Below are 15974 nucleotides of genomic sequence, written 5' to 3' on the forward strand. Positions count from 1 at the left end.
CATGTCACTCATCGTGGTCGAATAATTTCAATTTTAGAACTAATGTAGATGTCTCTCAGTGCAACATAAAAAGCTTGTTTTGTCCTTCTTAACATGTTGAAGTATTAATATAATGTAAGCCTGACGACGATTACAGTAAAGTATCCGAAAGCTTCTAGTGAATACATTTCAACGTATAGCAAAATCTCTTCATTATCTGTTTATTCAGTGTTTCTCACCCACTTTATGGGCCTTACAAAATTCTTAAATTTAAATAAAAACTTAAGATGGAAAGAAAGTTGAAAGTAATTGAGGACTGTATATATTACTGTCGGTGTTAGAACATGTTCGTTTGTTGAATCTCGCTCACAGTTACTCAAGGGCTAAATGCGTTAGTCGCTCCTAATTTGAATTGATAGACTAGAGGGAAGGAAGCTTGCCAACGCCATCCACCACCAACTCTTGGGCTGCTTTTTACCAACGAATAGTGGGATTGGCCTTCACATTATAATGCTCTCACGGCTGAAAAGGTAAGTATGTTCATGAAAGGGTTTCGATCCCGCGGATTATGAGTTGAGCAACTTAATCACTAGGCCATTTGATACCTATTTTTCAAGTAAGACCTAAACTTTGGAAATGTGGTAAAACTACTAAACTTCTATATATATAATGATCGTAATTTAACTTTTTTTACGCAATTCATCAAATGTCCTTCAAAAACAGCGTTCACATTTTTTAGAGGACGCGAACAAAGATGACGGTAAAATTAATTTCAAAGTTATTGGTCTGACAACTAAAACAATCACCTCTGGTACTTATTATGCAATCTGACATTCAAAATACTAGTTTTTATTGTAGCTTCAATGGCAAAGAATGGGGGCCAAAAAAGTTTTTGAGCTCAAATGTCCGGTTTTATATTTATACATTTAAAGGATTAGTTATCTGAATATTAATATTAGTGGAAGCTACAATGTATAAGATACAATCAACAGAATGGCCTTCGTGATAAAAGTTTGGAAATTTTTAATTACAAAAATGTTCATTTTTATCTTTTGTATAAAACTCACTTTCACAGTTTAAATGCACAACGTGAAATCCCCCCCCCCCGGTGGCTAAGTGGTGTGTCTGGGAGTTTATATTGCAAAGAAATCAGTTTTCGATACTCGTGATGGTCACAGTACAGATTATCCATTGTGCAACTCTATGTCTGATAATAAACGAAAACATGGAAGTTTAGCTGATGGAATGGCTATATGAATGACACTCCCTAGTAGCTTAGGGGCAGTCTGAAAACTAATAACACTAAAAACCGAGTTTCGATATCTGTAGTGGCCACAGCACATATAGCTCATTGTGTAGCTTTGTGCTTAGAACAAACAAACAAACAAAAACTAACCATATGCAGGGACTTTCTTATTACATTTCTGTAGTAAAGCTCTGGAATTCGGAACTAACGAGCGAATTTACAACATGTGTGATGCCACAAAATATTCTCCTCACTTTAAACTCTGGGTGCGTTATAAGAGTTACAGTCAGTTCTTAGCTTGGATGACAGATGGTACGGTGCTTTTCCTCTGGTTGGTGATTCAAAATTAGGAATGACAGCAGATAGACTTAGTAGCTTTACCATAATTACAAAATACAGACTTAAATACATTACATTTTCTTTCTTATTATATGTTCATAATTTTGTAGTATAATAATCCAGCTTAATTTAAGTTATATTTATTATTTCTTCCAGGTTTTAAAAAAGATGGGCAGTCACCGTGGATGTCAAGTCGAACAGACTAGATGAATTTTGTAAAAGAAATCTCGATACGAAACAGTATTGTGTTAGCTTACAATGAAACAGCATATTATTCACATAAACTTTCTTCTAGGTTATTCGTTTGTTTTGAAGTTTATTGCATTTTACTCTCTGTTGTTTGTGTATAATTCATCAGTATTGTTGCAATTACCGATGCGTCTGCACATATCAGGTTTGTAGTCTTGCATATTTTAATTTTCATAGTAATGTATTATATCAATTAAAAATGATCTTTTACGTGATTTTTTATTTATTTTTAATTCAACGAAATCTTGAAAAAATGTGTAATATTAAGCATAACGTACATATTCTATTAAAAGATTAGTATAAAACCAAAGGAAGAGTTATTATTTGTGTGTTACAGGGGGCGCCTTAGTTGTTTGTGTGTTGCTTGAAATTATTATCAATTATAATCAGCTGTTTGCTTGTTGTTTGAAATTATTATTGATTACATTCATATGTCGTTAAATTCAACTTTTAAGTTAAAAGCAAGTATCCTGTATTTGGATATTTAAAAAAAATGTTTCTATGATGCCTGGTAAATAAATAAACATAATTTGTAGACTGTTGTAAAAGTTGGTATTTTCTTGTGAATTTGAACTTGAAGATGCTATGTATACAGTGGTCAGTATAGTTTACAAACTTAACCCTTCACAAATTCTTAATCAATTTGACATTATTTGTAATTAGTAATTTAAACAGCAGACGTACGTCTCTTCCTGTACCATGTACGTGCAGATAATGTGGTAGTATTGAGTAACTCAAGGTACAATTAGACTTGAATTTAATGAAAATTTTAGACGAGCACTTAATTAGGCTAATAATATTAAAACTTGGTATAATATAGTATACATAGGATTGTCACATAATTTGTTCCTATTTTTTCTTTTAAATCGTCATGCTTCAAGAAAGTTTAAAATTTAATATTATTTTGTGAATATTTTACAGGCTTATAAGTTATAGCTGTCAGCATATATATTGCAATCTTTGTAATACAATGTTAATTTGGGCCCAAGTAATATAAAGTACATATATTCTAATAAATAAAATGGTTATAATAATCAGTATAGTGTGTTGAAACTTCATGAACTTTAGACCTAAGTATTGTCATTCTTGTGCATGGAGAATATTTTCAGTATTGTTCACCGTTATACCTTCAATATAAGTGTCTTTAAACATTTTCAGATTGTGAAATTATAGGTTTTAAGAATGCAACAAAGAATGAATGTGGATATTGTGTTGGTGGAATCACAAGTTTACCTTACAGTTATGGCACAGACTGTTATGGGGTGTGTGGAGGTTCAGGAGTTTTTGACTGCAATGACACTTGCAATGGTAGAGCCTATATTGATGAGTGCACAGGGATTTGTTTGGGTAAGTTGCTGAATTAGTGAACAACAGTCCGAGTTTTGAAGGTTGAATATATGTTTAATTATTTACTTTTTTAGATGAGATGTTACTGCTATTTAAACTTAAAGATCTTGAGCCAATAGACTTGGGAACAATTTTATGCTTTTTTTTACAAACAGTTAGATGAGCAAGTTATAAGCCTGATGATGATGATATGATGAAGTGAATTCAAGCTTTTAACTGAGTTTTAGAGAACAAAACACAAAAACTAACAATGTGGCAGAAACATGCTTGTTTCAGCAAGATTACAGTTCCTTTCAGGAAAATTTATTTAACTTTAAATTTTACTAAAAAATAATTTGTATGTGTGTAAGCATATAAATCTTGATAACAAGCTTATTACTTATCTCTCTCCAATATATAGAAGCTACCTCAGTAAAATGGTAATTCCTTTCTGGATCAGTATGCTGCTGAATTCTTTTAAAACTTTCTAAAATGAATTTATGTACTTTTTATTTGACTTCAGTCAGTAACTTGTTTTCTGCTTCTCAAATTAAGTGTTTGTCGCTAAAATAAATGTATGGAAATGTGTGATATCCATGAGGGATGGATAATGCAGCGGTAGACCTCACGCTATAGGCAACATATGGCGGTAGACCTCACGCTATAGTAGCACCGGTAAAACATTACAGAAAGAAACTGATACAAAAAAAGGAACAAAACAAACACATCTAACACTCAGGTTTCAAGGTACAAAGTTCACTGTATACATAAGCTAAGAAACATAAAATACATTTTTATACATGTTTGATAGACCTGGGTAGGCGACATATGGCGGTAGACCTCACGCTATAGTAGCACCGTTTTACCTTTAGTCTGGTCTTCATCAGTTACGTCAAATGTATAAAAGTGGTCAGATATATATATATTTACACAGAAATAAATATATAATATAACCCTTACCATGTAAATAAGGGTAACACTCATACAGAAATTATTTTGTTTTCATTTAATACTCATAAAAAAGACAGCAAAAATACACAAGTGAGTATGTTTATGTTTGAATATTGAGATCAGTAGACAAGCACTTTTAACATAAAGTACTACCCTATGTAAAATCAGATCTATAAAAATGTCATCTACAATGTAACATCAGTATTTTCTGATATCCTCTTTATATTATTGGAGATACCAATCTACTTCTATGATGCATATGCACATAAATCACAGAATGACAAACCTCATAACCAAGCTTGATTTTAGTCACCAAATGTGCAATGATGTGTGAATCAAGCATATTTGCAACAAGCTATTACAAAGATAATCAACAATCAATTACTGTTTACATCATAGCAAACATTAATGAGTTAATGAAGAATAATAAGGACTGACAATGGACAAAATTTCTTTTTAGGTTAGAATCTTATAATAGACATCTAGGTTTTGGTTTTTATATATATATATCGTCTAGTATTTAAGCTGTATTGTGTCACTTGTGAGTAAAATGGGTTAGCTTTTTTCCTCTAAGATCCTTTAGTATGGCTTAGATTATAATGAACATATGTTGAACTAGACATAGGCTTTTCTATATCAAAAAAAGCAAAACAAAAGGTATACCCCAAATAAATAATACATGATGAACAGATGTTTTTAATATAATAATATTTAGCAAAAGTTTGTTTCAGCAGAATTTAAAATCACCAGCCAGAAACATTGTGAACATTAAATACACTTGTTTATTTATCATTTACCATTTCTTTGTGATATAAGTTTCCTTTTTGATTTATATTTAAATGTATCACAGTGGTCTCTGTATGACATTTCATTTTTCTTATTGTTTTTTCCTGTGTTTTATTAAAGTTAATATAAATTTCACATATTGTGATAACATTAGTGCTTACATATTAATTTAATATTACATTACATTTTTTCTAATAAAATGTAAGAATTTTGTAACAAAGATGAGAAGCTAAGTCAGTTTAAAATTTTGATATTCACATACTGATAACTTTTATGGGCAAATTTTCTAGGTGGTGATACTATGTTGGAGGAAAGTGAACTTGAGGATAATAAACGTGATTGTAGGGGTCTTTGTAAAGAAACTGCAGCTTTATCATATAATCTTGATGCCTGTGGAATATGTAGTCTCAACCCACAGTCTTCAAGCAAGTTTCGAGATTGTACAAATACATGTTATGTACCAGGTAAGACATTATGGTTAAATATGTGCCATTTAAGACACATTGGGGTAAAATCAAATTGTGGAAGTGCATTTAATATGTGTGGTAGTGTACATGTAACTAAATATCATTATACAAAATATAAAAAGTAACCATTGTTATAATGTTGAGTTACAACTTAACATGTGCTAGTTATTTGTTCATGTAATTCTTTATATAGTGACTTAATAGAAATGTTTTAATACTGAACCTATTACAAATTTGACAAAACCAGTGTACTGCTAGATACATGTTCAGATTGTATCTTTTGAATAATTTTTATATTTTTTGCATAGATGATTATGGTTTAATGATTTTTTTAAATCACCTTAAATACCTGTGTATAGCTTGTCCCCGCATATAGTGCACAGTATACCTGTGTATAGTTTGTCCCCGCATATAGTGCGCAGTATACCTGTGTATAGTTTGTCCCCGCATATAGTGCACAGTATACCTGTGTATAGTTTGTCCCCGCATATAGTGCACAGTATACCTGTGTATAGTTTGTCCCGCATATAGTGCACAGTATACCTGTGTATAGTTTGTCCCTGCATATAGTGCACAGTATACCTGTGTATAGTTTGTCCCGCATATAGTGCATAGTATACCTGTGTATAGTTTGTCCCCGCATATAGTGCACAGTATACCTGTGTATAGTTTGTCCCCGCATATAAAGCACAGTATACCTGTGTATAGTTTGTCCCCGAATATAGTGCACAGTATATTTTTGGCTTCATATACTAGGAGAAATCATTATGCCCATGTACAGTATGAAGAGTAATTCTAAGAACTGATTGGCATTTGTATAGTAAGTGGTGTATTATGGTGTTGATTAGTAATTGTACTTGTGTGTGTGAGTGAATACTATTGCCAAGTTATTAACTGTATTACTTAATGAACAAACAAAGGCTTAAGTTATGGTCCCCTGTAAGTTCTGTATACATGTTTTTAAACAATTCCCTCTACATAAAGCATTGGAAAGTGACTACAATTGAATGTTACTGTGAACATATTGTAGCTGAGGACATTAAAATCATCTTATGACCCAATGCTACCAAAAATCGAAAAAGTTTTGCATGATTACATTTTGACTGATCATTATCACCAAACTTGCACCAGCATAAAAACTGTGCAGTTCTTATGGTTGACAAAATAAACCCATTATACATGTATGACTTGAAGCCTAAAAGATAAATGTCAGGAGTTCAGACTTTTGTTTATTCCTCTTTGTTGTGGTTCTCTCGTTTTTTTGTTTTTTTTTACTTTTGGTGATCTGACAGCAACAAATGACGATTACATCAGATTATAAGATGTACTGAGACAACATTTGGACTGAAAATTTCACCTGAAAAGTACTGAAAGAATACTGTTCCCTGTGTACACTTCATATTTGAGTCCAAAAAGTTTGGAAAAAGTGTGCAGATAATTACAGTAACTTTTAGTTAAAAGTTTATTCTGTATGATAACCACTGCAAGCTTGTGCTCTAATTTTAAAGAAGTACTTCTGTATCAACCATTTCTGACACACAGAATGATCATAAATAAAGCCTGATATCGTTTGATAGAACATTGATAATTTTCAACACAGTGAAAATGTGTTCAAGTTAACTTTTCTTAAATCACTCTCTGTAGTTAATGTTTTTTTTGTGATGACATCAAAGGTGCTCAGTTTAACTTTGTCTCAGTAACTGTTGAGTTATTTTACTTTGTATGTGGACACAGGTGTGACTGTATTATCCTTTCTTCACTGATTTCTTAGTTGTTTAATTAGTGACATACACTGTTGCTCTTCAATATTAATTTTATCTACATACATATATAATTTATGAGCAGGATGTGTTTTAGTTTTTTGATTATCTCTTAAACCTTTTATGCTTGTGCAGAAAAAGCAGTAACTCAATATATGTATACAATTCATTCCAAACAATCTTTAATTTTCAAACTTTCAAAGCTATAGATAATTTTCCCACTGATTTTATTTCAACAGTTAAGGAACTTTCCTTCATTGTACTGGTATCATAGTCTAAGTTTTCTCAGAAGCATTTATTAATGTAGTATTTGACACCCTTTTATCAATAGTCACTCATTGGAATTATGTGTAGCTGCTTTCATTTTGAGTGCAATTACCTTTTCTTTTTTTTTCCAGAAAGAGAGTTCCTTAAAAACTGTATTATGAAAGTCAGTTCACTATTGGTTTGAGATTTCAGTTTTATAATTTTTCATTTGTTTTAAACATTCTTATTATTGTATGTTCTAGGGAATTACCATCAGATGGCAGAATATCTTTGTGAGAAATGTGTAGCAGGAACTTCCAGTGTGATGACCACAGATGTTTTAGATGGTTGTGGAAATTGTGTTAGTAGTGGGAGACCTTGTCCCTGTAATGGGTATGTTACTAACCCATTGGTAAATTATTTATTAACTACACAATGTGTTAAGTACTGCACCTTTTGAATTTAATGAAGAGTCAGTATGTGTGTGTGTGTGTATTCAGTGATCTATTTAAAAATTTTGTAATTAAATATAATGTTATAAAAACCTATAGTAAACAGAATTGTACTGTAATTTACACATTCATTTATATATACTAAAATCTAACTGTACAATATCTTCAAAAATCTTTAAAAATTTGTTTGCATAATATAAGACCAGAAAAATACTTGTATCTCCCTATCTCTGTCTTTCTCTTTTTGGCTTCAAATTTCTATTATAAGTTATCAACTGAAATTTTTAGTTGCTTACAATCATGCTCTGAATTAATACATGACTTGTTTAAGCAAGCATATTGTTGTGTTTTGGTATGAAGCTGTTACGGGTAGAGAAAGATTAAGATATCTGAATAAACAGAAATTTTGTAGTTCTTTTTATAGTTGGGTTTAATATTATTTTTAGATTCAGCGGTAAAGTTTAAGTTTGTTTAATTGTCCCATAAAATTATTTATGATAAAATTTTAAATGGTAGAGTGAATTAATCACATTTTATAACATCAATTTGCCTATTATTATGTAATGGCTTGTTACCATAAATATAATCTATGACACCATAGGTGAAATACTTTAGCATCTACATACTTGCTTTATGGCAAATTCTTGGCCATATGATATGCAATCTCATCATGGGTTAGTCTTACGGTTAGAGGTTATCTTAACAACTCTGTTTTAGAAGAATATTCACATAGAAAGATTGTTATGTTAAAGAACACAGCATTTCAAACAAGGAATCGTTCATAAACAAACATACCTCATCTACCACTTATAGCTATTACTTGACCACTAGGGTTTCTTCCTTTGCCTTTCTAATTATTGGTGTGACTTTTTCTTGCTTGCTTCGGTTTTTAATACCCCACTCACATCAATGCACCCTCTATCCTGGTACTTTTTCTTAACAAAGCGTTTAGGAATGGGTTTCTCTAAAGAAGTACTGTGATTGTTAAAGACCTTGGGTGTGATTTTCGTGTCACCTAGTTGCTTTACATTCAATAATATTAATGATAAATAAATAAATAAATCCCTTCATTATGACACGACTTTTTCAGGCATTAATTCCCATGTTATTGTTTCCAACACGGAGGTTAATCAGATCTCTCCTATTCCACCTCTGTTATCTAGCATCTGTCATCAGTTGGGAAGGGGGGGTCACTCTCAGTTGATGCTGTCTGTGATATGATTTGTAGTGAGATGGAGACATATATTCGGACTGGGGTTGTTTCTCTGGGGGTTCTGAGGCTGCTTCTGCCAATGATCCAGGACATTCTGGAGAGAATTTAGACTCACTTTTTCCAGTGCCTTTGTTTACTAGGTTGGCTTCTCATGAGGCCAAGTTGGATCAGCTACCTCCTGCTCCTTTTCTTTAGTTAGTCAATTTGGTGTGTGAGGTTCTGGGGCTTTCCCCAGTTGCTTTTGAGTCTACTCCTACCTTGATGGTGGAAAGATCTGATGGTGAATACTTAGTTTTTCTCCATCACCTGATGTTGCTGTTCATGCAGGAAGATTTATCACTCAGTTACATAAAGGGATAGCTATGCCTTGTTTGCCACATTTGTTGGAACAATATGCTTTGGCTTACCACCACCAGGAGGACGTATATTTAGATTCCAAAGACTTGATCCACTTTTGGAAATGTAAGGTTGCAGAATGGAGCCTGTGATCAATTTTAACAGATCACAATTTTCTAATATTTGTCTGACCCTCACCACAGTTCTGAGATATTTATCTTTCCTTCACATTTTGTCAGAAGCCTCTCAACAATCCACACATCATTTTGATGACAATTTGGGACTTTGACCTTGGTACGATTGTCAGCTTTTGCTCTTTTATTGGTTTACTGCCTGGTATGTTGTTGGGACTTATTGGGTAGAGATGCCTTATTGGAAGGCGTTCATCCACTGGCTGCTGCCCTCCACAAGTTATGTGTGGCTTCCTTTCTTCATCTCTTGATGTTTGTGGGCAATCCAGGAGCATTAGAATCTTGGATTGATGTTGTATGTTTGCATTCTTCCTCGTTGTCATTGGCCTCTGAACTTTCTTTGGCTCCTACTGGGAGTCAAGGTTGCTACTGCTCATTGTGGGTCCCAACTCCAAGCTTCAGCTTCTTGATCTACTGGTACCCAGAATAGCTTCCATTCTTATCAAAGAGGCTATTCCACTTAGGCAGACCATCACCAGCGGCATCAGTGACTTCCCTATGCTTGTGGGGGTGCAGTTACATTTTCTGGACATGGAATTCCTTTACCTCATGGGTACTCCAGGTTCTTATGTCTGAGTTGATCATACAAGTCACATCACCACCACCATTATCCACCTCCATCAGGTCCATGGAATGTGGACTTTTGTTCCAGAGCTACCAGAGAGTTGTTGATCAAGGGGGCAGTAGAGAGAGTCAATACAGTTCTTCTGAGATTTTATTTCCATCTATTTGTTGTGCCAAAGAAGATAGGAGATTGGCACCTGATCATCAATCTTTCTCATCTTAACCAATTCGTTAGATCCTGCCAGGTTCACTATGGAGTCATCTCCCCCCCCCCATTGGCATTTTCTCCCAGGTCTGTGGATGACCAAGTTTGGTGTTGCTGATGCCAATCTTCACATTCCTATAGCAGAGTCATCCCGCTGCTATCTATGTTTTATGCACAAGGGTCAGGTTCTGCAGTTCAGCATCTGCACCATATGTGTTCTGCAAAATTGTATGGGCTTTCTCTCATCACTTCATTATTGGGGCCTATGCACACATCATTATATGAATGACTGGCTACTTCTGGCACTGTCTCGTCAGTTGGTGGAATGTCACACCTAGAATCTCGTTTCAGAAGTCACCAAGGCAGGCTTACTTATCACAGTCGAGAAATCTATTATCATGCTTGCTCAATACATTGTCCATCTGGGTGTCTTTTTCAACACATATTTAAGTTTGCTCAGCTGACTCCCATTTGGCTCCATGCTATGGAACAGGGAATCAGACTTTTATTACTCACCTCTCCTTCTCTCACTGCATGGACGATTCTCACTCTTTTGGGGATGTGGGCATCCTTCGAATCTCTAATTCCTTTGAGCTAATGGATCATAAACAGCAGTTCACTGGATCATCCAGTCTTTTTACTCAGGATGAATATCTTAGAACTCGAGTGGTCGTTAGATCGGAACAATACTGCAATAGATGTTTCTCTACCACCCCTTGGCCTAAGATTTATCTCTTCACAAATGCCTCACTTCAAGGATGGGGAGTATATATCAATAGTCAGGAATTCCATTGTCTATAGATGGATGGCGACTCTTCCTTACATATCAATATTTTAGAGCTTCTTGCTATCCAAAGGGCAATGTCTCAAAATCTAGATCTATTGAAGGGAAAATCATCATGCTTTACTCCAAAAATTCCATGGTGGTATAATACATTTCCCATCAAGGGAGCACTCATTCTCGGGGTTCTTTATTTCCGAACTTTGGATATTCACTATTGGGCTCAATCCCATAATATCAGCCTCCTTGCTTGCTATGTTCTTGTGAGTAACAGACAAATCAGCAGGTAGTCATAAAGGTGCAATCCCGTCCAGTCCTGGCTGAATGCATCTATCGCCAGTGCCCGAGGATGAGGTACCAGGGACCAAAATGCCTGTAGATGAGAGTTCCAATGAGTGGCAAATGCATTGATCATCAGTGCCCCAAACTGAGAGCATATCCACCAGAAAATCTCGCGATGTAGCATCTATTTGGTATAGTCGAGACAGATGATCTGCTTTTGGATTCATCATCTCAATGGCTATGGTTCAGTCATCCCCTTGTTGAGTGCTGTTGGTAGCCCCAGATTGGCTGGCCCAACCATGGTTTCCTCTTCTTCAGTATCTTCAAGAGTGCCCACCTCTGCCACTACTTTTTTGGCCATCTCCATTGAGATACACAGACATTTCGAAGCTCAAGCTTCATGCATGGAAGTTATTCGATCCTTCACATGGTATCGGGGCTTACTTTCTAAAGTTGCCTTGTATTTGTCTCATTCTCTCCATAGACCATCAATGGACATTTATCAAAAAAAATGGCATACTTATCGACAGTGGTGTCTCATGAGGAAATTGAACCCACTTCACCCAAATATGCCAAACTATACCTCGTTTTTTGACCTAGCTGTGTGACAAGGATCTAGCACCATCTACTATCAACTTATATAAGGCAGCTTTATCAACTACATTTTGATACTGTAAACATTGAAAATTATTTGAGTCCCCAGTGTTATCCGGCCTTCTCAAATCATTTTGAGTCTATCGTTCCAAAAGACCTTTTCAATTACTTAACTTGGATATCAAGGTGGTATTACACTCTTTTTCTTGACATCCATTCAAACCATTAGCCCCATGTACCATGTATTACCTTTTCCTTAAAGTGTATTTTTTGTTGTTGCTGGCCTGTGCACTTTGTCACTCAGAGTTGTTTGAACTGCATGTGCACAGGACTCTTTATCAGTCTACTTATGTCTTTTTATACCCAAATAGGTCCTTCCTATCTAAGACTCTGGCAGCCAGGAAAGGGGATAAATCCTTCTCACCAATTCATTTGCTGCCTATTTCTCACCTCTATCACTGCCCAAACCATTTGTTATATCTAGTCAAGGTCCTGAGGTGTTATGTGGCTTGCACTAACTCTTTTCGAGATGATAGACCTCGACTTTTTATTCATTGGGATCCTTCAGCTTCCCATGATTTATTTTGGATTACCTTGATGAGGTGGGTTCACAAATTCATCCATATTGCTTATTCTGGGTTATCTTTGCAGGCAGGAAAACTTCTGTGAGTCATTCTCATCAGATTCGTCACATTTCTATGTCTTTAGCTGGCCACTGGAGGAACTTATGCAGGCTGGTATGTGAACTTTTCCCAATACTTTTATCTCACATTATTTACACAATCTGGCAGTTTGTTCCTCTGAGAGTTTCGCCTACTCCCTGTGGCTGTTTTGACTACATCAGCTAGATTATAAGGAGGGGTGAGTATTTTTTTGTCTCTTGTCTCTTTATTTTACAAGATCACTTACTCCTTTTTTTCACTGGATACCATTAGGTGGTAAGTGTTGCCCAGGCAGGTGTGCTTATATCAAACCAATTTTGCACTAGCAACCACTATTTCAGTATACTTTATACAGGTTGCAACAGGCTCTGTAAAAATGAGATATTTGATAAGACCACCTAGGAACTGACCAGGTAGTGTTACTGTACTATGCTGGACTGCCACTCTTGGACTATCACGAGTAAAGCATAAGGGGATCATGCCCATCCCTGCTGATCATTGGATTGAATAAATCTGGGTCGGTTTGCATTTAAAAATGTAAGGAACTTGGTTCACCTATTTCACTGTTCCTCAGGGCTCCCCAATGCACATTACCTCCCAAACTCTACTAATGGAACTAGGGAGTTCTTACCACACCCAGTTTCCAGTCAGTGGGGTGGTGGACAAAGGCTTTTCCTCCAGAGTGTTAGAGTAAATTTCTCCACTCTTGGAGGTTCAGATTTGACGCTTCTCTATCCAGTTGGTATGTGCATGGCTCTTTTGTTTGATCAATATAGATTCAGTACATTGTTCATGGAAGAGGGTCCACTATCTCCTCGTAATTCCAAACACAGAGCACAGTTGTTCCACATCCTCCCCATAATTCCAGGGGCAAGTAGAATGTACCTTGCCCACATGGTTGGGGAGTGAGGATTAATATTCATATTTCCAAACTGGATGAGTTCTGTTTCCTTTGGTTGAGTGAGGCAGACATGATTCCATCATACCGAGCCTGTGGTGTTGCCTTTTGGGCTTCTTCAGGTGGAGGAGAAGGTTTGTCCACTTCGAATTTTGCTTACGTTCTCCTTGTGATTTCAGTGGCTTGGAATGCATCACTATATGGCTACTAGCCACTATCTGGTTGGGGCTGGCCATACTTCAGGCCACAGGTGCAGGTGACTCATCGAGGGATTTATTGGCCTTTATTTGCAGGGAGCTTGAGCATTATATGGGACAAGCTTTGTCTCCTGCTGTTTGCCATCTTCCTACTGAGCCTTTCAAGCCTGGCCAGGCTGATGAGGATTTTAATTGTTTGTTCCCCCAGAGTTTGTTGTGCCTTCCCAAACTTTACCTGAGGATTCTGTTCAGCCCTCGTTGGTTTCTCAGAATTTATTTCTCAGGTATGTTATGTTTTGTCTATTGCTCCTATTTCTTATGACCCACATCTTTCTCTATTACATATTCTGCTCTATTCTGCCTCCCAACCTTATCTACTTTTCCCCCATCCCTTGATATTCGGGCTCACACTGAGGATTTCACCTTACATTTAGGTGATGGTGTTAGTATGCCTCTTCCCTGCGGGCTTTGGGTCAGTCTGCCCTCGTTTATCATAGGGGGGGACTGTACATATCTGGACCAACAATTGTTGGGTTCAGTCTTGCCAGTTTGAGTAGTGGGACCTGAATCTCCCATTCATCTTACCCATGCCCAGTATTCCTGCCTTCATCTTACCCTGATGACTGTTTTGCAGTACTTCTTCTCGATCCATCTCCTGTCTGAGACTATTCACAGGAATCCTGAGGGGTTTTCTGGGGATGACCTCTCCCTTATCACTTCCACATTGGACCATCTGCCGTCTTTGGCTCTGGCCCTACTAACGAGGTTTAGTTGTTGGTGGGACCTTTTTGGGTCGTGATTCCATATTGTCACAGACCAGTCTTCTGGCTCTTTAACTACGGGACCTTTGTATGGCCCCATTTTTGACAAGATCCTGCAGTCTTTGGAGTCGAGGGTGGCTTCAGTCCAACAACAATCCACCCTTTCTCATCTGGTGGCATGTTTGTCCCAGTTGGAGCCAAGGATTGTACTGATTACTGTCTCCCGACCCTCCCCTTCCCAGCCCTTGCATGTTCCTCCTTCCCATGGTGCCACTGTTCATTGCTTTTCATGACAATACATGGTATGCCAACAATGGTTCTGGTGACTACCTGGTGGGTTAGGGTCTGGCTTCGGTGCCATACATTTTCTATTGGTGGTGCAAACTTTTGTTCTACATCTTTATGCCCTGGGGTTGCACTTTCACTTTTACATAAACGACTGGCTTCTCACTCATTCCAAATGGGGAGTCGGCTTGTCATACTCGTCAGCTTCTTCTCCAAGCTGCTTGGGTGGGCTGGTTGATCAAAGTGGAAACGTCCTTTCTTTATCCAACCTAGTATATCGTTCATCTGGATGTTTTCTTCAACACCCATCTCAGTTGGGCCCAATCTTCTTCTCTCCAGCTCTGTTCTATGGAACTGGTCATTCAGAGTGCCCTGTCTGCTTCTTCACTTTCTGCTTGCGAGATACTATTGTTTTGGGGATGTGGTCTTTATGACTCTTCTCATACCTCTCAGCTGTGCTCATATGCAATCCCTTTAATGGGTCCTCCATGACCAATGGAACCTTGTTTGGGATCCCTTGGATGTTCCTTCCTTCCTACATTGTGGACGATTTCTGATGGTGGTTGGACAAGGCTCATACATTGGCCCATGGAGGACGAAGCAAAAATCTCCAAGATTTACATCTATTCATGGATGCATACCTTCAGGGCTGGGGTACATGGTTGACAACCAGGAGGCTCCAGGTCATTTGTCTGTCAGAGAACACTCTTCATATCAATATCCTCCAACTCCATATTGTTTCTCAGGTCTTGGATCACTTTTTTTCCCATCTATGGAGATCATCTCATCATGATCCATTCTGACAATTCAACAGTGGTGGCTCATATCAATCACCAAGGTGGCACCCAATCGAGATCCCTGTGTTTTATAACATTGGATCTTCTCTTTTGGGCCCACAATCATCACATGTGTTTGGTGGCGTGTCATATACTAGGTGCTTTCAACCTTGTGGTAGATCATCTTTCCCAACCCAACCAGGTTTACCCAACAGAATGGTCCTTTCATCTCTTTGTTTTTCTATGGCTTTGCAATTGGTGGATACTTGCCACTGCCCTCAATCACCAGTTACCTTTGTTTTGGACCCCGGTTCTCCATCCTTGGGCTTTGGCTACAGATACCTTCAGCCAAGATTGGTCGAACAAGTTCATTTATGTTTAATAATGGCTGGAGACGGCTTAAATGGGTAATAAAGAAAAACACAAAA

At 36.8% G+C, this 15974-nt stretch overlaps 1 protein-coding gene across 1 annotated transcript in view; it reads left to right on the plus strand.

Annotated features, from left to right (window-relative positions):
• The first annotated feature begins 1740 nt into the window (after positions 1-1740).
• The window catches only part of LOC106463980, a 52590-nt gene continuing 38356 nt past the window's right edge, over positions 1741-15974 (plus strand). Inside the window, exons 1-4 of the mRNA XM_013924082.2 lie at positions 1741-1958; positions 2972-3160; positions 5167-5340; positions 7613-7742. Of these exons, the coding sequence (XP_013779536.2) occupies positions 1823-1958; positions 2972-3160; positions 5167-5340; positions 7613-7742 (629 nt within the window). The 5' untranslated portion in view covers positions 1741-1822. The remainder of the gene's footprint in view (positions 1959-2971; positions 3161-5166; positions 5341-7612; positions 7743-15974) is intronic.

This window comes from Limulus polyphemus, unplaced genomic scaffold, assembly GCF_000517525.1.
Source record: "Limulus polyphemus unplaced genomic scaffold, Limulus_polyphemus-2.1.2 Scaffold1533, whole genome shotgun sequence".
Lineage (NCBI taxonomy): Eukaryota > Metazoa > Arthropoda > Merostomata > Xiphosura > Limulidae > Limulus > Limulus polyphemus.